We start from the raw sequence: 25,164 nt of genomic DNA on the forward strand, positions 1-25,164 counted from the left end.
ATCTGCTCTATGTGTTGATCAATAAAAAGTTATTTGCAAAAAACAATGTCATGTAATGCTTTCCAAAAGGAAGTTCAACTTTTAAGTATTAGCTTTTTCATTTCCACCCATCACTTTCTCCTTTAGCAAATGCTCCAACATAAAATTACACTAACACTTAGACATTTGACATACTTCCAAGCAGTTGCTGCAGCAATTACACAGACTAGAAGTGGGACACTCGGCTCAACAGTTCTTATCTGTCCTTTTTACTGCAAAGCCTTAAATCTAAATGCCAATGGCAAAATGAAGGTTAACTGTGTGACGTTTGCCTACCAAGCTATAAAATATAAAATGTAACAAACTAAGTTACTTCTGAATGTTAGGGAATCACAAGAGGCCTATGAAATACCTCATCAACTTTTCAAGTTCAGTAACCGGTAGATAGCCAAAATCTGACAAAGCACCAGGGGTATAATCTAGCCCTTCATTTTACACCATCTTCTCTGGCAGACCATTTGAACTACTTGTGAACAATAGAAAAAAAGAAGAATAGACTTTTTAGTAAAATACCGTAAATAAAATAATTCTCAGATAAAAGTATGGCCGTTCAAAAGCAAACAGTGTTAAATATTGCTCATTTTTATTTTTAAGTATATTGTCTATCAAATGTACAATTAATGGAATCCACAGTAAAACAATGTCATATTGGCAAATATTCCTTTTCAAGCACACAGACTGCTGGACCCCACCAGAGCCTGGGACATTCCGGTTCCAAAAGGAAAGAAACAAATGTTATATTGAGCTCCAAGACCAAAATAACTGTCTTCCTCTTTACGCCAAAAGAAACTCTTCAAACAGACAGATTTACAGATACAGCCCTTCAGGTGTCCCTTCTTGTTTCTTATAAAGAACATTTTCTTTTGATTTTTTGAAGTCCTCATTAGTCACTTTCATTCGTCGTTCCCTCAAAGCCATCAATCCTGCCTCTGTGCAAATTGCCTGAAAAGATAAACCCAGGCATTAGAGTGCAAGTTACAGACTTTTCAGAATCAAAATGTGTGCAGTTTCTGTAAGCAGGAAAAGGGAAACAAACATTCTTGTGTGTTGGTTACACAGACAAACCCGCACAAACCGTGGGTGGATAGACATTACGTCCATTTATCAACTCAAAACTCTCACCAGACATCCCCAAATTACTGATACTACTCAAAAAAATATCTCCTCTGCAATTCCGGAAGTGTGACGTTTAATATTGAAAAATACTACACTCGCCTAGAATATGTGTGTTTTGTCTGCATCTTGTAACGCTTTAAAAAATGTAAGGCTCAAATGAATGCATCCAGTAGTTCAATTCCCCAGCAAGTGTCAGTGCTTGTGACCATGTCTGCCTTTCATGAATGTGTTACATTCTATATCACCTGAATTGCACCAACCTTAATATCTGCTCCAGACAAGTCATCTTTAGCCATTATAAGCTCATCTAATGTAACATCCAGGGCCAAAGTCATTCGGCTTGTGTGGATTTGGAAGATGCGTTTCTTAGTCTTTTCATCTGGCAAAGGGAACTCGATCTTTCGGTCAATACGCCCTGTAGATAGAATTCAACATATTTTGCTGCAACAATTCCAAATATGTCCTCATAATTTCAACAAGTGTGTAATCGAAATAACAATCACCCGAGGCTCTGCAGAAAATGTCATCTGCCACTGAAATGCAAGATTCAAAAGCAAAATGCAGAAGAAAAAAAAGAAATTTTTTCTCTTAGGCCAGACTGTTCAAATGTTATAAAAATTAGATAGATATATGAGCACAGGCATAACTTCCAGGGAGGTTCGAGTGGTGAGACACCCCTGCAAAGGTTACACTCAATCGATTTTTTCTTGGATCACTCAGGTCTTCATCTCTGCTGTCAGACGCGGCACATTTACCTGCACTGCAATGCAACATGCCACATGACTGAAGGAGATCCATCATGCGTTGATCAGAACACTGTGGCCTCAGTGCCACCAGGCTGAACGTGCCCCCCCCCCCCCATCTAATTAATAGTGGTACAGAGACCGTACAAACTTGACAATTAGCTGCACTTTGGGGTGCTTTGCGTTACAGGGGCATTGTTTGCATCATCAGGACAATTTTGCATGATTATGGCAATAATACTCCCTGTACACAGTTGCTCTAATAGTACTTACAAAGAACCCTGGGAAGCAATATTTGGTTGGGTGCGCTGCATTGCTTGCTGGAAACCCCCAGACTTATTTGCCATTCCGCCCCAATAACAATGACCAAGTTACACCCCTGCACATGATACAATGTTACTTGCCCAGTAATAGTCTTTCTGGTGCTTATATCGATTAAGAGTCACATGTCCAGAATATTACAGCTGGTTTCTCCACAAGTAGGTGTAGATAGTGGTGTTCCCTTCACACTATATCAATTTTGCATGTGCCGGTCCAGATAGTATCTCTTGGCGCCTATGCTCTCAGATTGTTTGTTTTCCCTGAAATGTGGCAAGAGCATTGTATTTGTAGTTTTGAAGAACGTTTGCCTTAATTTTGCTCACGGGTGCACCCAAAAACAGATACAAGCACCAGAAAGACAATCACTGGGTAAGTAATGTGTATTTTAGGGCTTATGAACTTCTTAGATTCACGTGCTATACATAGATGTGTGGAAGTATGTGCTGTTGGTGGTATATGGAAGTAGGTGCTGTTGGTGGTACGTGGAAGTAGGTGCTGTTGGTGGTATGTGGAACTATGTGCTGTTGGTGGTGGGTGCGCAGGTGGCACTACTACAAATACCTTTTGCAAAACTGCCTGTGCCACTTGTGCATCTGCTCTTGTTTGATGGTCTATATAGTAATGCTTTGAGAAAAGTAGGCATAGACTTCGATTTTGAAACAGTCTGTAGTCTCTGTGCCTCTTGTAGAGTGGGCCTTTTATTGGCTATTCTGTAGCATTCCTAGATGCAACACGCAATCCACATGGCTATGCTGCCTTACTGACAGGGCTGCTCTCCTGACCTTCAGCCAACAAGACTAAAATATACTTTTGCATGTGCCTGTTGTTCGGTCCATACAAAACATAACTGCTCTGCGAACATGAAGCGTAATGACTTTGCAGCTTGGCATTCTGACTTCTGGAAGAAAATCGCTAACTCAATATATTGGTTTGGATGACATTTTGAAAAGTACTTGATGCTAAACACGGATGTACCCTGAGCACCACTTAGTCTTTAGTTTATAGCCACAAATGCTTCTTCTACAGGCAAAGCGTGCAGTTTGTTCATTCTTTTTATATAAGTTGCAGCAGCGGGGAAGGCCACCTTAAAGCAATATGCTTAAGAGAACATTTATGAATTGGTTGAAACGAACGGTGAGAGCATTATCCTACGCAGCATAGTATTCAGGTCCTAGAAAGTAGCCATTATAGCCACTGGTGGATTCATTCTATTGAACCCTACCAAGAAGCCATTAACCAATGGTACCCAACTGCACCATGCACCTTTGTGCTGTGAGGTGATGTACATTCCCAATACTGCAAAATGTACTTACAGAGGTGTACACTGATCCCAATTCTAACAGATAAAATAAGCAGCACCTTGCGATTTACAGTCTGTAAGACTGCCAGCGTTGTTAAGATGGATTTCTAAAACCTAGCGTGATTTCAGGAGGCCACCCTAGTTACACCTCCTCATGTGTTTCCTTGAAATAATCACCAATTCTTTTCATTGTGGTATATAGAAGCAGCTTCAACTGAATGCGAATAGCTGCTCTTGCAACGCTACCTGCAACAATACACCAAACCAATATGTAATAACGCAAACGGCAGAATATAGAAGTATATTAAGCTCGCTCTGACTTCCTCATGGTGTTCCATACGGAGTTGAACTTACAGTCTAAAAGGGTCATTGCATCCCTCAGTAGGTACATTCACGCTACAATCATTCTGTGGGCTGTGTTGCACAGTGGAAAGTTCCTGCTCAACAAGCCTTCCCAGCGCCTCCTGTTTCTCGACCATACACATGGCAGTGGATGGCAGACTTGCTATTGCTTTAAAGGGGAGTCTGTAAAGCAGCACACCATCTTAATCTGCATTAGCCACACTCGAGCCATATTCTATTCTACACAAAAGCTGAATACATATACAGCAGGCACTGCCCGTATCTTGCTGATAACGCACTAGCTTACATGTGCAACCTCTTAAACACCATTGTGCAGTGCCCGCCAGTCAATACTGAATAACCAGCTGCCCGCCGCTATTAATCAATATTGCAAAATACAACCCGAGATAGAACACGTGTTGCCACACTATAGATACAGATAGGCTGCTTCATTAACGTAATTTAATGTGAATATATGCAACCCCAGCTGTTTTTAGGCATATTTAAAAGTAACCAAAGAAATCGCCTAGCTAAAAGACTAGGGTGATATAAAAGTAACCCCCATTGCACTGCATTATAAGATGCTGTGGACAATGTTAAAAAGTTACCAAAGACAAAAAGGAAACAGTTTCTCAATACTGACAGTCTGAAGGACTAGTCAGTTTCTACATAAGAGCAAAAAAGCCAGTGAAGTCAAACAGAAGGCTTCACTCCTCAGTAAAAAGTCATTATAGGGTCAACAAAAAGTAAAAGGATTAAGGGTCCATAGAATATGGAGAGAACGTTACCTAAAAGAGAAATCTTGCCTACGAAGTGTTTTGTAGACCAAAACAACAAATGCTTCAATTTATTGTAGTAAGACGTTTGTGTGCTTGGTTTGCTCGTGTCCCTCAGAATGTTCATGCATTAACGAGGGAGTTGCACGTGTCCGAACTCTAGGAATTCAGGAGCCATGCTGACAAGTTCATAGATTGTGACTTTATTGTAGGTGAAGGTACCATGTCTGCTGTGCCAAATTTGGTTTGTTTTATTTATTTCTATAGCGCACCTTAACCCGGAGGTTTCTGGGCGCATTCGACAGTTGCAAGAGTTACAGGTGTACAGAGGATATGTAATATAGAGTTGCAGAAGTATGACAAACAAATCACAGCATTAAAAGACATGTGCAATACTGAAGACATTGAGTTACCCAAGCTGTACAGTCATAGGTTCGAGGATAGCTGTTCAGAGGTGGACTGGTATAAAAAGAGTATGATTGAAGTTGATACTACTCAGTTAGCCATTTGATGGAGTTACTTCTGAAATGTGCAAAATACTTCATTGTTTTCAAGGGGAGAGGGAGCGAGTTCCAAAACTGAGCAGGCATGACTGGAAAACTAATCACCCCAGATATTTGTAATTTATGTCTAGGGACTATCAAGCAAGTGCGTTTGTTGACCTGGTGACTCGGGTAGATGATTTTAAATTGAACTTTTCTGTTAAGTAAAAGGGTGCCGCGTTATTCAGTGCTTTGTAGGTGATTGACATAGTTTTGAGTTGGATCTTGTCCTTGATCGAGAGCCATTGTATTGTCTGCTTGTTTCTGATATGTGAGCTCTCCTTGGGATACTCAACACGGATCTAAGAGCATTATTTTGCAGCGTTTGTAGTTTATTGAGCACATATTTGCTGGCTCCCAAATAAAGCTCATTGCGGTAATTCAGCTGGGACAGTATTAATGCCCTGGCAAGTGTAATGCAGCTTTCCTTGGAGAGTAGAGGTTTGCATGCCCGGATTAGTTTCCCTGTATATGCTGTGGCTGAGGCCGTAGTGTTCACTTGTTTATGTAGATTCAATGAGGAATTGAAATAAAAACCTAGAGTTTTTACCTCTTCGGCCACTAGGATTTTGTTTCCATCGATATTGAAAGAAGTGTAGTCTGAGTTCAGTTTTGTTAGGTTCACTATGGATCCTACAATCAGCAATTCAGTTTTGTCATCATGCAGGCAGAGGCTTTGTGTGGCCATCCATGCCTGAATGATGAGGTCAATTGTATTCACCTCATAAGAACCTGATAGAGGGAGGAGGATCTGGGCGTCATCTGCGTAGTTAGAGTAGGTGACACCCAGACGGTCCAATTTATCAAACAAGGGCTTCGTGAAGATGTTGTACATAGTAGGTGATACACAGGAGCCTTGGGGGACTCCACATGTGATAGGAATAGGGTTGGCTGCTGCTGAAGGGGAGAAGACTCTCATAGTCCTGTTATTTAGAAACAATTGTATCCAAGTAATGGCGTTAGGGGAGAAGTGGGCAGCAGTAGCGAGGTGGTTGCATAGTACTTTATGGTCAACCAGATCGAACACCACCGATAGGTCCAATAAAGTAGTAGGGCCTTTTTCCCCATTGTCCTTCAGTTCATCAATCTGAGCTTTTAAGTAGATCAGCGCCATTTCGGTCCCATGTTGAGTTCTAAATCCCGATTGGCGAGTCCCTAGGAGGTGTTTAGTCTCTAGATATTCTTGGATCTGTAGATAAGCTACTCTGTCCAGAATCTTCAATAAGAAAGGGACTGTCGTAATTGGCCCATAGTTTGTGTGGATGGTTGGGTCCAGAGATTGTTTTTTAAGTAATGGTAGAACTCACGATTTCTTTAGGTCACTGGGGACTATACCCGCGGTAAATGAAGCGTTGATTAGTTTGGATATGAAGGGTGCTAGGTCTCTAGCAGCATCTTTAATTATTTGCGCCGGGCAACTATCACCTTGACATCGCGTCGGTTTGAGAGAGGTAATGATTGTTTGTACCTCCAAGGCAGAGATTTTGGAAAATTTAAAGTCGTAGGATGGTTTGGTATTAGGTTTTATGTTATGGTGGGGGTTACCTACATTTTTCATTTTTCAGCAATTTTAGTTTGTAGAGTTGGTGAGAGCATTCTGAATGTTCGTAAACCAGAGTTGGTCCTTTAAGCATGGGTCTACCGGGGTGATGGGCGTCTCAATCTCTTTAAGGATCACAAATAGCTCTTTAGTGCTAGAACTGGCCTGATTGATTCTATTATTGTATGATTCCCGTTTAGTACTCAGCATTTCTTCCTTGAATTTTATTTTGCAGATATATTCCTTAGATTCGTTTTGTTCCCAGCAGAAGGGATGAGCTTCCATAAAGATTCCAACTTTCTTTTTTCCGCATGTATATTTTTTAATTCAGGAGTGAACCAAGTGTTCATGTGCGCTCTTCGGTTACCTTTACGCAATTTAAGGGGGGGGCAATGGTGTCCAGAGCTTTGGTCATAGAGGAGTTGTGTATCTCAACTAATTTGTTGGGGTTAGTGATATCCTCGGATGCATTTAGCGTAGGGATCAAAAGTGGTAGGATGGCCTCCACCGTGATGTAACGTTTGTTCCTTGTCTGGCATGGAGGTGCTGTCAGGTTTGGTTACATTTTTTGAAGGTTTACCGGCAGGGTAAATGACAGAAGGTAGTGATCTGTCCGATTGGGGAGTGATGGCAGTAATTAAGGTGTTACAATTAAGGTTGGCTACACAATCAAGGGTCCTGCTTTTCTTATGGGTAGGTTGGGTGACTTAGGTTAAAGCCTTGTTCTGTCATTGTATTGGCAATTGTTAGTGCTTGCAGATCGTTAGGGTCGCTAAAGTCCAAGATTAAAATCACCTCAGAAGGTGCCAATAGGCCCAGGGTGTCTGTATAGTAGCTGGATTGTTATGGTATGGAGTTGTCAGTAGGTATTTTGGCGGTCAGTAGTTCGCAAGATGAGAGTTTATGCAAAGTGGCTAATCTAAGGTCTAGGTTTGATTTGACTAGAATGGTGATTCCGCCGCCTCTGGCATCTACTCTGTCCTCTCTTACAATTGTGTAATTGTCTGGTACAGCGAGTAGGATTGACGGTCCTGCTGCGGTGTAATCAGTATTATTGTTGGGCCTTTCCATAACATTTTGCGTACCACCTTGCTTGGTGATGGAGGAAAAACATAAGCAAATATCAGACCATGAAAACAACATAGCATTCCAGAGAGACCGTAGTTGAGAGTATCTGAAGACGAAGGTGTGGTTGTAGTTTGTATTTGTTACAAACACGTCTGTATCTGGATTCCCTGTGTTTTGAATATTAGCATGAGTGCCTCTGTGAGGATTTCCCACTTGTGTTCCTGGCTGACTTACCTTGTGAGGTTTCTGTTTATTAACCAAATGTCTCTTTGGATACACCATTGCCAAACCATTTGAGCCACTTGAGACAAGCTCAGTGAAAGTGTACCTCACTGTCCGTTTAGATAAAATATTGCTCTTGTGTTGTCTATCAACACAGTTTTGCTGGCAAGCAGTGACTGGGAACAGAGTAATACCCTGTGGACTGCGTTCAAGAAAACGTATGTGCACTGGAGCATGTTGAGCTGCCCAATTCCGTTGGGCTGTGAGCTGCTGTAAATGAGTCTCCAACCCACCATGGAGCTGTTAGTTGCGATGGTCACTTGCACCGAGGGACTTGAAAAGGTTGTTCCTTCAACACATTTGTTGGTTTCCAGCACTACACAGTTTCCATGACCTTGCTCGACTTTACCACTAGGATCCTCCCAGTCCCCTATAGTCTGCGACTGTTGCACATTGAGTAATCCTTATACAGGTCTTGTATAGTTGTGCACGTGATATCAGGTAAAGCATGATGCCAACATTCAAAATAATCAAAACGTTTCTCAGTTATCATGCAAGATGTCTGATAAAAGGGAACAATTACCGGAAGGCCAACCCCCAATCCTTTGAGAGATATGCCTTTGCCTCTCTGCCTATTATTTCCCATGGGAACTTTTTGGTCTTTGGGGCATTAGGCTTTATTTGGGAATGTTAACTGAGAAGCCCAATTGATGCAGGAGCTGAATTGTGTTTTTAAATGTGTAACTGGGGCACTGTTCCGTTATTAGCCAGTATCTAGCTAGGGCTATAAATTAATGCTCTGTCACCACTTAGTGAACACACATGCTGGCAATGTTATCCCAAAAGAAGAACCGTAAACTATAGCGCCAGTTGGCCACCTTGAATATGACAAGTTTGCAATGCTTTCGGTACATGGAAATATGAAATTTTGCACCTGTGATGTCCGATGGGGTCATGTAATCGACCCTTTGTAAAAAGTGAAATTACCTCTTCTAAGGTGGTCATTGATTGTGTTGCCTTGAAAAACTTGTTCATAGCCCAAATGTCCAGCAGTGGCTGCATCACTGCGACTTTCTTGAATACTAGGAAATACTGAGAATAAATCTGTGTTGTACTCTCTCGTTGCATCCCTCTAAATATCCTCCTTATTTTTAGCAACTCTGCTAGGACTTCTTACAGAGGTACTAGATGTGCAACCTTAATGATTGTGCAGTTTGGTGGAATGTTGAATGGTGTAGTTTGGAATTTGATGGAGTAACCCATTGACTCCGTCCCATACATGGGGAAATCCCTCTTTCACCTGCTGGAGTTGCATGATGTTATAGGAATTTTTCCTAATGTGCTACTTGGAGATAAGACTTTAGTAAGCTATCCCAGTGGTTTGTAGATCCCCAACTCTTAATGGCATTGTGTCATTATGACATGCATTACTTACTGTAATAGCATTTCTGATGATTGTATCTGCTTAGATTCACATGCTGTGCATATGGTCCGACATTCAGTGGTAACCACGGAGTATAGCATCTTGTCTTTCGGGGACCGAAAGGGGACTTCGGCATAGGCGTGTCTGTAACACTATCCCTATTGTGACGTGTAGTGTACCCAAAAGCCCTCACGCGCCGATGTCCCTCCGATTGTATTTTTTTCTGCCATGAGGGAGCCCAAGGCTATTGTGAGCGAGTACATGAAGAGAGAAAGTAGTAAGACGTCCATGTTCCTTCCACCCCGAGCGGGGTTGAAGGGAGGGAGGGCGCATGTGAATCTAAGCAGATACAATCATGTCTTCTGATGCTTGTTAATCTGCTTAGAATCACATGCTGTGCATAGACTAGCAAGCAGTACCCGGAGTTGGAGGTGGGTTGTGAGAAGGAACAGTAGAGAAAATATGTCTTAGTACTGCTTGTCCCACCTGAGAATCAGACCTAGAATGCGTGTCTAGGCAATAGTGTTTTGTAAAGGTGTGTACAGAACTCCAGGTTGCCGCTTTGCAAATGGACTCTAGGGGAACATTTGCAATGAATGCTATGGATTCCCCAGTGTCCCGAGTAGAATGTGCTCTAGGCTTGAAGGGCAGTTCTCTCTTTGTAAGAGTGTAACATAGTGTGATGCATTTGACAATCCACCTTGAGATAGCGGATTTACAGACAGGATCCCCTTTCTCTACCAGCTGCCACTGAAACAAAAAATTGGTTTATGTCAGTGGTTTCGTTCTTTCCAGATAAAACATGACTGCCCTACGCACATCTAGTGTGTGTAGGCATTTTTCGGCCATGATCGTGGGATTCTGGAAAAAGGCAGGTAGTTCAATCGATTGGTTCACATGGAACTTCGAGATGAATTAAGGCGCAAATCTGGGATGCGTGCCAATAACTACCTTATCCTGTGGACTGTAACAAAGGGGTCTAGAACAGAAAGGGCCTGTAGTTCACTAACCCTTCTGATAGAAGTGATTTAGCCACTAGGAAGGCCGTTTTATAAGTAAGGTCTTTTAGATTTGCTTTATGCATTGGCTCAAAGGGAGATTCCATGAGCCTTGTTAAAACCACATTCAGATCCCATCCAGGAGCTGGGTGAGAAATGGGAGGATACACTCTTTTAACCACTTCCATGAAGACCTTAATCACTGGTATCTTCCACCACGACACCTTTTGTTGTGATGTGGTGTAGGCTGAAAGAGTAGCCAGATGAACCTTCAGGGAATTGAAGACCAACCCTGTGTCCAACAAATGGGTTAGGTATAGCAAAATGTGGGTGGGTGAGCAATCGCTGGGATTGACGACCTTGGTATTACACCAGATAACAAAACGTTTCCATTTGTTGGCATAGCAATAACGGGTGCTAGGTTTCCTATCTTCCCTGAGTATGTCCATGCACCTCTGAGGGAGCTGTAGGTGTCCAAACTCTATGACCTCAGGAGCCAGGCTGCCAAGTTCAGAGTTTGTGGGCATGGGTGTAGGGTTTCCCGCCTGTCCTGAGACATGTTGTACGGGCAGGGTAGTTTTACTGGTGGGGAGAGGGACATTTCCATCAGATGAGCGAACCAGGGTTGGCGGGGCCACCAGTACCATGGTAACCAGTTCCAGGTGCATCTTGTGCACTATCTTGTTGAGAAGGGGAGTCGGGGGGGGGGGGGGGGCGGGTGTTTAGCGTAGACAAATTTCCCTGACCATGTTATCCAGAGACCGTTCCCCTTGGAGCGGTTCTGGGGGTACCTGGAGGCGTAGTCTTGGCATTGGGCATTCTCCTGGGTCGCGAAAAGATCGATCTCTGGGAAGCCCCATTCTGTGAAGACGTTAGACACAATGTCTTTGTGCAGACACCATTCGGATTCTATGGGCAGAGGGAAATCTCTGCTGAGCACGCCTGCCAGAAGATTGAGTTCCCCTGGAACATGTTGGGACAACAGAAACATTGCGTTTGAGAGCCCACATCCAAATGTTTTGGGACAGCTTGGATAGCACTGGAGAGTGAGTGCCCCCCTGTTTGTTCAGGTAATACATGGCTCTAGTGCCGTCTTTTAGAACCAGCACTGTCTTTCCTTGTAGTTGCATCTGAAATGCCTTGAACACCGCTAATAGCTCCAGTAAGTATATGGTTGGACGCTACTTGGGGGGACCACACTCCATGCACTGTCTGCTGAAGCAGGTGAGGCCCCCCCACCCCGTGAGAGATGCGTCTGTCGTGAGAGTGGATTCCACTGCAGGGGTGGTGAGGTTTTCCCCTTCATAAGGTTTTCCCTTGAACACCACTGCAGAGAGAGAACGAGGGCTGGCGAGATATTCCCATTGTCCGCTGACCTGACCCCATTAGAGGTTATCCTCTACTGCTCTTCCCCCTTTTTAAAGGGATAGTCCAGTAAAAAATGTTATTTAAAAAATAGATGGGCAATATAAAAAAAATAATACTAGCACTATTTTTTTTTAAACTTCCTATGGAAAATTTTCAGCTATTTAAGCTCAAAATTCGCAAAAGCAAGCACATGGGCGCATCCATTTTGTAAAATGGATGCCCGCCTGTGCTGGCTTTTGCGGCACTAATGAAGGAAAAGCCAGCGTTTTCAAACAGAACCGTGTTGTGTTTCTGCCTGCCTTGGCTTTCACTTTGGGTCTCCGGTGCTCCCCTGGGGGTGTTTCTGCCTAAATCTGCTTCCCCATTTGGGGCTCTCAGGCTCCTCACGGGGGGCCCCGAGAGCCCCAAATGAGAAGGCAGATTTAGGGAGAAACACTGCAGCATTTAGCATTTTCCATTTGGGGCTCTCGGGCCCCCCGTGGGGAGCCCGAGAGCCCCAAATGGGAAATCAGCTGTAGGGAGAAACACTGCGGCATGTAAACACAACCGTGTTGCGTTTCTGCCTGCTGTGGCTATCACTTTGGGTCTCCGGTGCTCAGCACCGGAGACCCAAAGTGATAGCCACAGCAGGCAGAAACACAACACGGTTGTGTTTGAAAACGCTGCGGTTTTTCTTTCTGAGTTTCTCAGGCTCCTCCGAGCCGGAGCAGCCTGAGAAACTTGGAAAGAAAAACCGCAGCGTTTTCAAACAACGTTGTATTTATGTTTGCGGTCGCTTCAAAAGCGACCGCAAACATAAATACAACGTTTTTAAAGCTGCGGTTTTATTTCTAAGTTTTCCGGGCTCCTCCAGCCCGGAAAACTTAGAAAAAAAACCACAGCTAGTGCTTATTTTTAAAAAAAAATAAATAGCACTTACCGAGATTTAGCTGCAGCTTTCCTGCTCTGGTCTCTGGTCCGGGTCCTCCGAGTCCCGGCACCAATGAAGGAAAAGCCACCCAGCGGTAGCTTTTGTTTACTACAGCTGGCTGGCTTCATTAGTGCCGCAAAAGCAAAAGCCAGCACAGGCGGGCATCCATTTCACAAAATGGATGCGCCCATGTGCTTGCTTTTGCGAATTTTGAGCTTGAATAGCTCAAAATTTTCCATAGGAAGTTTAAAAAAAAATAGTGCTAGTATTTTTTTTTATATTGCCTATCTATTTTTTAAATAACATTTTTTACTGGACTATGGTTTTCCACGTTTCCACCTTTTACATTTCTCTTGTTTTCTTCTGTCCTTTTCACACTATTTATGTGAAAATATGTGATTGAAAAATGATGAAAGAAAAACAATTTTGTGTCTTTCTCCATATATGTTCATGATGTAATCGATTTTTTGAGTTACAATCCAATACTGAATACACTGTTTTTTTTATTGATTGTTGTTTTATTATTCAGAGCACTAAAAAAGTATATATATAAAAATGCTATAATTCACACACTGAAATTGTTGTGGTAGATGTGGTTATTTACATATGAAACATGCATGAATATGGTCCCAACGAGGGGTTAGATTGGGTACAAGTAAACCCCAGTTAATGTTGAGTACTCCACCTACTTAGCACATTAGGCGAGGTGTTGAGTGCATTTTTCTTTTTGCAGCAATGTTTTTTATGTTAGTTAGTATTTGAAGTGCCCAGCTGCTGTCTTAAACTCCCCAAAGGGCACGCCAACTCCTTCGTTTGTGATAGAGGTTTTAGGACAACCGGGTTGAGTTGGTTTAGGGGGAACCCAACAACATGCATTTTTCTCAACCAATTACCTGTTAGTGTGGGCCAAAAAATTATCTTTTTTTCTCAAGACATTTGTCTGTTTAGACTAATACGAAAGGTTCTGATCCACATCTGGTGCTTTATATTAACACCATAAACTGCGTGCGCTCTGTCGCCTGCCGTGACCTTGTGCTGGGCTGTTTTGTTGACACTATGGCAGAGAGTGCAACTCTAAGTTACACTAAAGAACAAATCCTAAAAATAATCCGAGGTCCATCCATTTTTGATCAACCTGGCCAAAATACAGGCAGTGGCTATAACAACACAAGCGAGGACTTATTAAAACTCAAAAAGAAAGTATTCCGCACAGAGCTTCATGGCCACTTTCTTAGAGTGTACCTGAGAGCTAGTATCATACCAGCAGGATTAATTGTAAGAAACAAACCGGTCCTATTCCTGACTGATCAGGAATATACTACAAACTTTAGCTATGTAGCAACAAAATGTAGTAAAGACCTTATGGTCTTGACCATCTCTACAGCTCTTTGGATTGCCTCAGAGATTCAAAAGACATTAGATACTGAAGAAACAAAATTCAAAAATAGTACAGTGATTACAAATGCAGAGGAACAACTACGGGAAATAGAAAAACAATTTGACATTTTCAAAACCTCTACATTAAGCAAAAAAAAAATAAGTTGCAGAAAGACATAAAAGAATTCAAAACTGAAGCATTATACCCTTATACGTCAGAAGACTACATAAACTCTATCAACAAACCAGGGACACAGTCTAATCAACGGACTGGAGGCAGAAAAAAGTGTGTATCGTTCTCAGGCTTGAGCAGTAGCTCATCAGGTAGTAGTTCAGGTCAAAACTACCAGCCTGTAGTATACAACCAGTTTGGACAACCCCTAATACCCCTGTCCTTTCCCCCTTTTTTAGGCAGAGGTGGGCAAGGAGGCGGATGGGGACAACCACCATGGCAAATGCCACCTTACGGATACTGGCGCCGAGGAGGACGCCGCCGCAGATAATATCAGAGACCAACCCGGATGTACATCTCCCCATCTTTAACCTTGCTAATATTGATTTAATTCCAGCACAAACCTCAATTTTGAGCAAAGGTCTGACTTTTGTACCCACCACAGGTACTGATTGGTATCAAACTGAGATGGAGATCAGACGGTGCCTACGCACTGTGCGACTATGACCTTCTTTCAAGAAAAAGAACCACCGGAACAGGAAGTAGATACAGGCCTACACCCCTAGTCCACTTTCTGTCCTACTGAGAGTCAGGTACAAAGTGATTTAATCACTTTTGAGAAATGCATACTTAAGGATTATAAAAGACTAGTGCAGAGAAATAACAATAACAAAACACCAATTAGACACAATTGCTCTAAACTAGAGAGAGAAACCTTTACCCAATTAGCCAGTAACAACAACATTGTAATTAAACCAGCAGATAAAGGCGGGGGAATTGTTATTATGTCATCTGAACAGTACAAGACTATGGTCAGGACTTTGCTGAGCGACAGAGACAGCTATTGGCTTCTACGTAAAGATCCAACTAAGGATTTGAATACCGAAATCTCTGAGACAGTTAATTTTGCTCTGTAAAGAGGACGGATCACCAAAAAAGAGTCCACTTATCTCACCACATCAGAAGAACGTACCCCATGCTTTTATGCACTACCTAAAATGCATAAAGACGCGACCAATCCACCAGGTCGCCCAATTGTTTCAGGGTGCGGGTCCGTGTTGGAACCACTTTGCAAATTTATTGATGAATTTTTAAAACCAATGATTGGCAACACGGACTCCTACCTTAGAGACACTACACACACCATACAAACCTTTGAAAACCTAGAATATAATCCAGACACTCAAATTTTGGTAACAATGAATATAAAAGCGCTTTATACATGTATCCCACAAGATGCTGCTATTGATTGCATATATGATTTCCTAACGGCAACAAACTTGCAGTCACGAGTACCACCAGCATTCATCATCGAACTTTTGACTATAGTCTTGCGTAAAAACTTCTTTACTTTTAGTGACCAATTCTATCTACAAGTTAAAGGCACTGTCATGGGTGCTACGTTTGCTCCTAGTTTGGCAATTTTGTATATGGCTGCCTATGAGAAAAAATACATCTCCAATTAATCCAACCCATGGCAGCAGAACATCAAAAAATGGCGTTGTTTTATTGATGACATCATCTTTATTTGGGATGGTGTGCAGGGCGAACCTGCACATTTCTTTGCATGGCTAAACGATTGCAATCCAGATATACAATTCACTATGGAGTATGACAGGCAAACCATACATTTCCTTGATTTAAAAATCAGGAAGGCAAATTGAGTTGTAATCTGTACAGGAAACCATCAGATCGTAATACACTGTTGCATTTCTCTAGCAATCACCCACAACACTTGAAAGAGAATCTACCTTATGGTCAATGTTTACGTTTGCGCAGAAATTGCACACAGTTGGAGGATTTTTACAAAAAAAGCGGCAGATCTAAGTGCACGTTTGAGATACAGAGGTTACCCTAAGAAATTAGTAACCACATCCAAAAAAACGAGCCAGGTTCACATGTCGAGAGTCTATTCTGACACCACAGGTGAACCATCAAGAGAACAATCAAGACATTAGAAAGACGTATGTACTTACACATGGCCCTCACACATATGACATAAAAAAAAAAAAATAATCCGGAAATATTGGCCTCTAGCCAAACTTAACTTCGGAAGAAAGGGAACCTAGATTTGCTTTCAAAAGATCACGTAATATCTGTGACCTTTTGGTTCCTTCCTGTTTCACTGAAAGAACCACACGGGGGGGCCCTTGGAATTTGAGACCCATTGTAGGTCACCAACCATTTGGCTCTTGTGTAGCCTGTAAATACACTAAGAAGATGCTAAGCTTCACTTTTGGGAGCAAAACTTGAATATTTCGACATTTTTCAAATTGCAAGTCAACACAAGTGGTCTACTGCATTGAGTGTCCCTGTGGCCTAAGGTACGTTCGGCCAGACCATGTGCAGTATTAACATCCGCATCTCCAAACACAGATCCCGAATACGGTGCAGGAAAATAACCTCACCCTTAGTCCAGCATTACCTTGACCAAAAACATACCCCGGAAGACCTACTATGGTGGGTCCTCGAGAAGCTACTGAATGGATCTGGAACTCAGCAACGCCTTTTGAGTTTAGAGAATAGATGGATTCACAGGCTGGATAGTTGGGATAATGGCCTAAATGAACAATTTACAGTACAATAGACACTGCACCAGCCCATGTCTTTTTGAACAAGCTAATATACCTCCTGGTAAAATTGACTCCCTTGAGTGACAGGATCCCCGGTATACGTAACAGTAGTTTCACTCTCTCGTAGACATTGTTAAATCCATCTGGTCCCAGGCGTCACCTCTTTTTACCTTGCTACAGGACTCTGCCCGAGCCTTTGTTCTCTATTCTGTGTCTATCCCTTTTTTCATTCTGATTCCAATTTGGCATGTGGACAGCATTACACTTGTGGCCCCACGTGCTGCTAACACGCTTAACTCTGTGCCTTCATATTCACATTTATCTTTCTTCATATATCCCTGGTTGAGGCTTGAGGCTACCGAAACTATACACATGTGGTTTAAGTATCACATTTCTCCGTTCATAGCTAATTTTAAACCTCGGTAATCGTGTGATTGTTTGCATCATATTTCTGGATCTCTCCATTTTTTCTCCTCACTATACCGGTTTAGCAGGTACACAGCAACATGATAATAAAAAACATGCACCTGCATGAGCAAAGCAATACGATCGTTTACGCACCGTAATGCTTCCCACAAATCGCTTGTTCCTCCTCAGCCAAGAGCGACATCAGGCTCACACACCCCCCCCCATGACAGACCAATCAGGCCCGCACTTTGGGTCCCCACCCCCGATCTGTATACGTTCTACCGCCACCCACGATTGGCAGTAACTTAGGCAAACCCAACATTTCCGGATGACGTGTTACCCGACAATTGACCCGACTATTACCTAGCAACAGGTTCGGTGAAGTGAAGCTTAGATACAGACGCTCCCCCTCGCCTATCTGAATGACTGACTCAGCGCCCTGCACAGATGCTTGCTTTGCAGTAAACTCTTCGATGATTCACACGAAGGGTCAGTATTGTTTGCGCTCGGCATTTTAATCTGTCTTCTCCTGTGTACTGTACAGACCACATGCGTTTTATATTAAGGCACACGATTATGGCACTCAGCCTGACACGCTCCCCAATGCCAATGGGCTTCTCTTCCTGTTATCTTCCTCTTTATCCAGCTTCTTTTTCGCTGTAACACTGGACCAACGTCATGGCGGGACTCATTTTGGATTCAATCACACACGCCTGACGGCCAAATCTATCCTTTATAGATTAAGCTCCTTCTTCGTCTAAAAACATTCCTGGTAGGTGCACCCCTTTTTTCGTATTTCACTTAACCCAAAATTCACCAAAATGTGGACACGCAGTTACAAATGCAAAATGTCTATCTTTGCGAGTCAGTAAAATGATTTAAAACAACACCTTTCCAAACAGCAAATGGAATATATTTTATATACCATTTCTCCCGCAGACTTCCAGTTTCAACAGTATACCACAGCATCTGGATACCCATACCTAGTGGATCCAGACTCGCCTGATGTCTCCCGGCAGCTATGCTACGGGGCCAATGAGTCGGCACAGATCAGCACTACAGTTTCCAGTCGTTAACTTCTGGAGATCGTTTCGACCCAACCCCTATAGGCGAGGAATAGATAAGGCTATTTGTTCCTCCCTACGCGGTTCTGCTACATTTATGTGTTTTTTCCAGAACCTTTTATGCTTTAAATTGTGCAGCAAGCTTGTTTTGCAACAATACATATATGCTCAAGCCTGCATCATTACCAATAGACCACAACTTTTTTAGTCTTTAACTTAGTTTTTTTTGTGTTCTTTCTCCCAATAGGGTACCATGAAACTTCCCCGATGAAGGTGGGAACATATAACCACCGAAACGCAAAAGGATAAGGGGGCCCGGCTTCCAGTCTCTATCTTTTCAAAAAAACATTTGAACTTTGTCCACTCGTTTGGCATATATTAACTAACCTGGAAGGTATCATGAAAATGTCCATGTCGCATGCTCCCCCTACATGCGTAGGCAAACCCAGTGGGGGTTTACCATAAAAAAGTTCTGGAAAAAAATGTTTAAAACAACTAGAAAATTCTAGGACTGTTGATTTTCTCCATAATTTGAATATATGGAACTGTGACCATATTATGGTTATATTTTATTTCTATTTTGTCTCTTCCTATTAGAAGTTATCCTCTACTGCTCTTCCCCCTTTTTAAGCACTGGGTTGTGGTTTTCCACGTTTCCACCTTTTACATTTCTCTTGTTTTCTTCTGTCCTTTTCACACTATTTATGTGAAAATATGTGATTGAAAAATGATGAAAGAAAAAAAAATGTGTATCTTTCTCCATATATGTTCATAATGTAATCGATTTGGAGTTACAATCCAATACTGAATAGACTGTCTTTTTTATTGATTGTTGTTTTATTATTCAGAGCACTAAAAAAAGAATATATATAAAAATGCTATAATTCACACACTGAAATTGTTGTGGTAGATGTGGCTATTTTACATATGAACCATGCATGAATATGGTCCCAACAAGGGGTTAGATTGGGTACAAGTAAACCCCAGTTAATGTTAAGTACTCCACCTACTTAACACATTCGGCGAGGTGTTGAGTGCATTTTTCTTTTTGCAGCAATGTTTTTTTATGTTAGTTACCATTGGCTGTTGAGCCACTCTTGCATGGGACGCATGCGCAGCCGCGTCTGGGGAACCAAGTATATGCAAGACGCCATGATCCCTAGCAAACGCATGGCTTTGCGCACCGTCACCTCCCGACAGACTACATATTGAGGGATCTGAAAAAGCATGTTCTGAACCCTCTCGTTGGACGGGAAGATGAGGCTGTCCTTCGTTCGGATTAGAGTCCCCAGAATTTGTTTTACTTGACTGGGGAGTAGACTGGATTTTTTCTTGTTGATAGAGAATCCCAGACTAAACAGAAGGTCTACGGTCCTTTGGGTGTTAAAAAAACATGTGTCGTACGAGTCCCCTGTTATGAGCCAGTTGTCGAGGTAAGGGTAAACCGGGATGGATAGTCTGCGCGGGTGTGCTGTCGCTACTGCCAGTACCTTGGTAATTCCCTTGTCGCTGAGGCGATGCCGAAGGGCAGCACTTTGAATTAGTAATGCCTGTCGTCTATCATGAACCTTAGATTTTCCTGTGCGCTGGCAACACTGAAATATGAAAGTATGCATCTTTCATGTCCAATGTTGCCATGTAGTCCCCCTGTTTCAACAGTGGGATCACCTCCTGTAGTGTTACCATGCAAAACTTGAAGTTTTATGAATTTTTTCGCTGGGCGCAGATCTAGAACAGGGCGCAAGGAAGTACACTGAATAAATACCCTTGTTTACCTGAAGAATAGGGATGGCTTCTATGGCGTCCTTTCCCGGCAGCACTTCCACCTCTTGATTCAGGATCTCCAGATGGTCCGGTGAGAGGCGCTGTGAGCGCAGTGGTCTGAATTGTGGAGGTCGGGTGTATTCCATGCAGTAACCGTGGGCGACTGTCTTTATGACCCACTGGTCTGAAGTCATCCCCTCCCATGAGGAAAGATGTTAAGCGCCCCCCGACTGGGGTGACATGAGAGGGGATCTGGATCTGATGGTCATTTCTGACCAGCGGCTGCGGCTTCTACCTCTGGCTTTGCCGTGTCACTGACCCCTTGGTGGGTAGTATGCAGGGCTTCCTGATGTTTGTCCAGCATTAAAGTTTCCTGTGCTATAGTTGTTTTGACTTGCACAGGACTGCCCTCGAAAGGACCAACGAGAATTATCTCCCCTCTGGGGGGGAAGGTCTTTGAGTAATTTGTTGCAGAGGCGTAAGAGTCTCATGCTCTTTTTTGGCTGTTTCTAGGGCCTCATCGACCACCTTTCCAAAGGGGTTAGTTTCTTAAATGGGTTTATTGATGAGAGTGGCCTGTGTCTCAGGCTTAAACCTTGAGGTACGAAGCCAAGCGTGCCTCTTAAGTAATGTTCCCTGGGCCAGGGACCTGCCTGTTTCAGCCGTGTCCAGATGTTACGCTCACCTGGTCATCGCAGGGGTGTTGGAGCACGGTTGGAACCCTCCCTTGACTCGGCTTCTTGGAATTGCCTTCCCCTCTGGATGGTTGCTGGGCCTGTTGTTCGACAGACGGGTGTTGCCCCTGTTTTGAAACATTGAGCTATCTGTCCTGCAGGGGCGCATAGAGCGGACCGAGTTACTTCACTGGCCTGTGGAAGTGTTGATCCAGATTAGCTGCGACCAAAACACTTAGAAGGTAAGTGTTTATTATAACAACTGTCCAATCAGACTGTCTGTATTTAGTCAATAACTCTTGCAATGTCTCTTTCTATCCCCGTAGGTGCAGAGAAGTGAATAGGGGCGAGAAGAGTTCAGAGGTCTCTGGAGGCTGATGGAGTTTCAACAGTGACAGGTAAGTTGGTCTTTATAAGGGGAGACTAGCCTTTTGTATGGTATGGCCAAGTGTTGGAGTTCTAACCTGTTCTGTTTTTTGTTTCCTTATAGGTGCAGACCGACAATGAAGAATGGCCTCCGGATGCTTGGTGAAGATTCGCGGCTGCAGGGTGAAGCTACGGCGGAGGAAATGGAGTGAGGCGGAGTTCCGTGTAACTGGCGCCCAGAGTAGGTAAGATGAAGACTCCGACCAGGTTGGAACGTAGGTAGTTTTACATGAGCCTGGCGCCAGAGGCACCAGGACTGGGTCCAATTGGACCCGGGGGAGGAGGAAGGACTGGCCCCTTGCCCAGTGGCCATGACAGCAGAGTGTTCTTTATTACATTCTGGTCGACCTGCCTGCCTTCGGCCACAATAGTGAGAAGCTTGGACCTGATGGGCTCTGGGACCTCCTGGAGACCTTCCTGTACTAGGTTCCATTAAGTGTCAGCATAACTCGCCAGCAGCGTAGTGTTATTCGCTTTGCGCGTGGTATATGCGGCAGCCGAGGTAACCCGCCTACCTAAGGCATACAACCTCTTGGATTCTCCATCCGGAGGCGCTTCCCCCGTAGCAAGGGGTACTCCTGCCAGTTTCCGGGTGTTCGTCACTACCAGGGAATCAGGGGTACCGCGTCCTTTAATGTATTGAGGGTCTGAAGGAGCTGGCCGAAATAACTTTTCTACTCTTGGGTTCACTGCCCGGGTCTGAGCTGGTGACACCAGGGAGGGGGCCAATATTCTCTTAATAGAATTAAGAAGGGGAATGACCTGGCTAGAGGGGTGTTTCTCCTTCAGATGTCTTCTACAAAGTCCTGCTCAGGCACCGCCTCTTGAGTAGTGATTTGAAAGTGATCTGCTGCCTTCCCCGACACGGCATTGAAGGCCATTTGGTCATCTACAGGTGAGTCCTGGCGAGCCGGGGTGGACGGAGGAGAATCCAGGAACAGAACATCTGTGTCCTGATCTTGTTGGGGAAGAGTCCATGGGTCCGTCCCCAGTTGGTGGGTTGCTTCCCAATTGTCCACGACATCCACCTGGTCCTCACTGTAGGTCTGCAGGAAGGAAGGTTCTTCATCTTCACTGTAAATGTCCTGATAAGTATCCATTTGAACAACGTCTTCATGATGGACGGGTACTGAGGGCTGATCTTCTTGGAACTGTGATGCAGATTTAAGATTAGGTTCTCCACAAGATCTTTTCGGATGTTCAGAAAAATAAATAATTTTTTCAAGACGATCCATGCACCTTTCAAATTTCTCCCTTGTCCACTTAGAGGAACTAGAAGGGCCTACGGGTGGAAAAACATAGTCTTCCACCCCTTGACGCTGAAATGTGTCACTCGGGGCGTTGGAAAGAGGCTCTTGACTGTCCTTGTAGTTCTCGCGAGAATCGGGGCACCATGGCGCATCTATAGATTTGTACGCGGCCTACCCCATGTTTTTCGACGGAATAGGTATAAGCCCATCCGCCAAAGTAATCCTTGCGATACTGTGTTCAATTTCCGCTGAATCGCCGTGAGATAGTGGTTCCGAAGGTCTATCGGTAGATTTACCGCCTACCGCAGGGCCTGGCGGTAGATTTTTCGACTTGAGGCATAGTAGTAGTTTTTGGGACTACCGGGACCGTCAGAGCGTCGAAATTCTGCGCCTTGACCTGTAAACTTGATTTAGGGGTAGCGCCCTTGTTTGTTTTGGGATGCCCAGTCGTCAAACGCTGCTGCGGATGCAGGGAAGGCTTTGGATCTGAACGATCCGAGGAATCCACCGAAATTTTCGGCGCCCATGCTGGTGCCTTCACCTTTTTCGACGTACCTGTCGAAATAGGTGGAGGGGTTGGGTGTTTAGTGTAATGTGTTCTTTGTACGCTCCTGTCGCCGGGTGTTGTCCTTGAAGCGCGACTAGAGTCAGGCCTTGAAGGGGCGGGGACGGGCAGTGTCCGCCTCAAGGTCTATCACATCCGCAATGGTCGTTTAGTCATCAGAGGTGCCCCCGTCACTTTCGGCGGTGGGGGGAGAAGAGGGTTCCGCCTGCGACATACCCTACGCGGCCCCAGGAGTTTACAAGGCGCACACCTTTTCTCGTCGTGATCTAAGGGAAGACAGGAGTTTCACATCCTGTGCTCGTCCTTCCACGGGTATCTGAACCTACACTTAGGGCAGAACCCAAAAGGAGTCCTTTCCATAGCAAAAAGGAAAGATCATCAGACCTAGAGGGTAAAGAGGGGGAAAGAGGAAAGACATAACAGAAATATGGCCAGCCCGACCCCACTCTCCCTACTTTGAAGGCCGGCCAGAGGGCCCGGCCACGTGGATGCTTCAGCCGCTGGATCTTAGGCTCCGAAATCCACAGCCGTAGACAAGTCCCCGCAGTCTTCGTCGAAGTTGTTTTTTGCCATCGAAATGATTTAAGGGGGAATAACCGACAAGTCGGTTTAAGATAAACAATGTCTCTTATGTAAGAGCTCTGCTATAGGGCGACCAGTTATCTGGGTGGAAAAAAACTATTTGAGGGACCTCGGCGCGTGCTAGGTTTTGGGTACACTACACTTCAAGATAGGGATAGTTTTACAGAAACGCCTATGCCGATGTACCCTTTTTCAGTCCCCGAAAGATAAGATGCAATACTCTGCGGTTACCACTGGATGTCAGACCATATGCACAGCATGTGAATCTAAGCAAATTAACAAGCATCAGAAAAAACGCTTCCATGAATCAGGCCCTTAATATCAGTCTGTACTACTCAGAGACCGTGATAGAATGACAGAGCAGTCAGGCTTATTTTAAGAGGAAGATGTGAGCTGTAGCTAAGTACACTGAACCCAAATAATAATGCACATCAAAGAAACACTTACACATAAATGTATATTAAAATATAGATTATACACACACACGAGTCACTGTTAAATACTTAGCACAATAAACCAACATACATAGGTGTACTTCACAATACTTTCATGAGGCCACTTCTTAGTTGGTAGTTGCTGAATGCGCACAATTGTTGCTGGAGTTTGACAGGTCTACCGTACTATCGGTAATAACGCGCACCCACAAAGTAATAAGGTAATTGCATTTAGTCAGCACATACACATGTAAGATAGTGATTTTTGGGAAGGAAAACAGTTTTGCAATAGAGCTTTAGGTTCTAGATGCAATTTCCCTGCAAAGCAAGTTTGTTTTAAGTCCAAAAGGCAACCCTAGCTAAAAAGGGAGTTCAGAGACTCAGTCTTGAAAAGCAGCAGAAGTCAAAGGTTCCTGTGGATACTTGATAGTCTCTAGGAAAGAAGATTCAAAAAGGCTAAGCCAACGTTGGAGACCATGTTAAAGGACTCGCTAAAGGGACAAAAGCAGTAGCTTGAGTCAGAGGTAAGAGGGGGTTGCCCTGGACACCTCTACATGCACTCCAATGCTCTGAAGTGACTTTCTGGAATAAGGTAAGCAGTACCCTTTTCCCCACATTACCTTAGGTTTGAAGAAAATGCGCTGGATGCTCTGTGATGCTGCAGCTTGGGCCCGGCCTCTGGATTCCTTGGTCTGATGACAAAAGGCAGGACAATGGACGGGATCTCTCAGCAGCAGTCTCTGGGGAGGACCTCTGGCATGACTTTCATCAACTTCTCGGGTCACTCTGCGGTTTTGGCCCCTTTCCTGCAGCACCAACAAAGGACACGATTTGCCCAGTCATTCTTCTTCGGGTCCTGCAGTCCCACACTCTGAGGGGGTCTGGACGAGTTGGATTTTGTCTCTGGATTGTTCTTGAGGGCTCAGCAAAGACTTGGACGAATTCAGCCTTTCCACGATGATGAACTCAAAATGGGCAGCAGGTCACCTGGTATTGGAGTTTCGCAGCTCCGGAAACTCACAGGACCTCGGAAGATGGCTCAAATGAGGCTCAAATTAAGTTAGTCTTGGGACTGGTTGTTCCCACCAGTCAAAGGGAAGGAGTCAACCTCTTCGGAGTTCCTCTGTCGCAAAACGGGGTCAGGACAGCAGTGGTTGCTTCACAGTT

At 43.9% G+C, this 25,164-nt stretch overlaps 1 protein-coding gene across 1 annotated transcript in view; it reads right to left on the bottom strand.

The window, feature by feature from the left end:
- Positions 1-605: 605 nt before the first annotated feature.
- The window catches only part of PSMC1 (proteasome 26S subunit, ATPase 1), a 102,980-nt gene continuing 78,421 nt past the window's right edge, over positions 606-25,164 (bottom strand). Inside the window, exons 10-11 of the mRNA XM_069637457.1 lie at positions 1,416-1,570; positions 606-981 (exon numbers count right to left, since the gene is read on the bottom strand). Of these exons, the coding sequence (XP_069493558.1) occupies positions 847-981; positions 1,416-1,570 (290 nt within the window). The 3' untranslated portion in view covers positions 606-846. The remainder of the gene's footprint in view (positions 982-1,415; positions 1,571-25,164) is intronic.

Source organism: Ambystoma mexicanum, chromosome 14 (assembly GCF_040938575.1).
Source record: "Ambystoma mexicanum isolate Mex_15411 chromosome 14, UKY_AmexF1_1, whole genome shotgun sequence".
In the NCBI taxonomy this organism is placed as follows: domain Eukaryota; kingdom Metazoa; phylum Chordata; class Amphibia; order Caudata; family Ambystomatidae; genus Ambystoma; species Ambystoma mexicanum.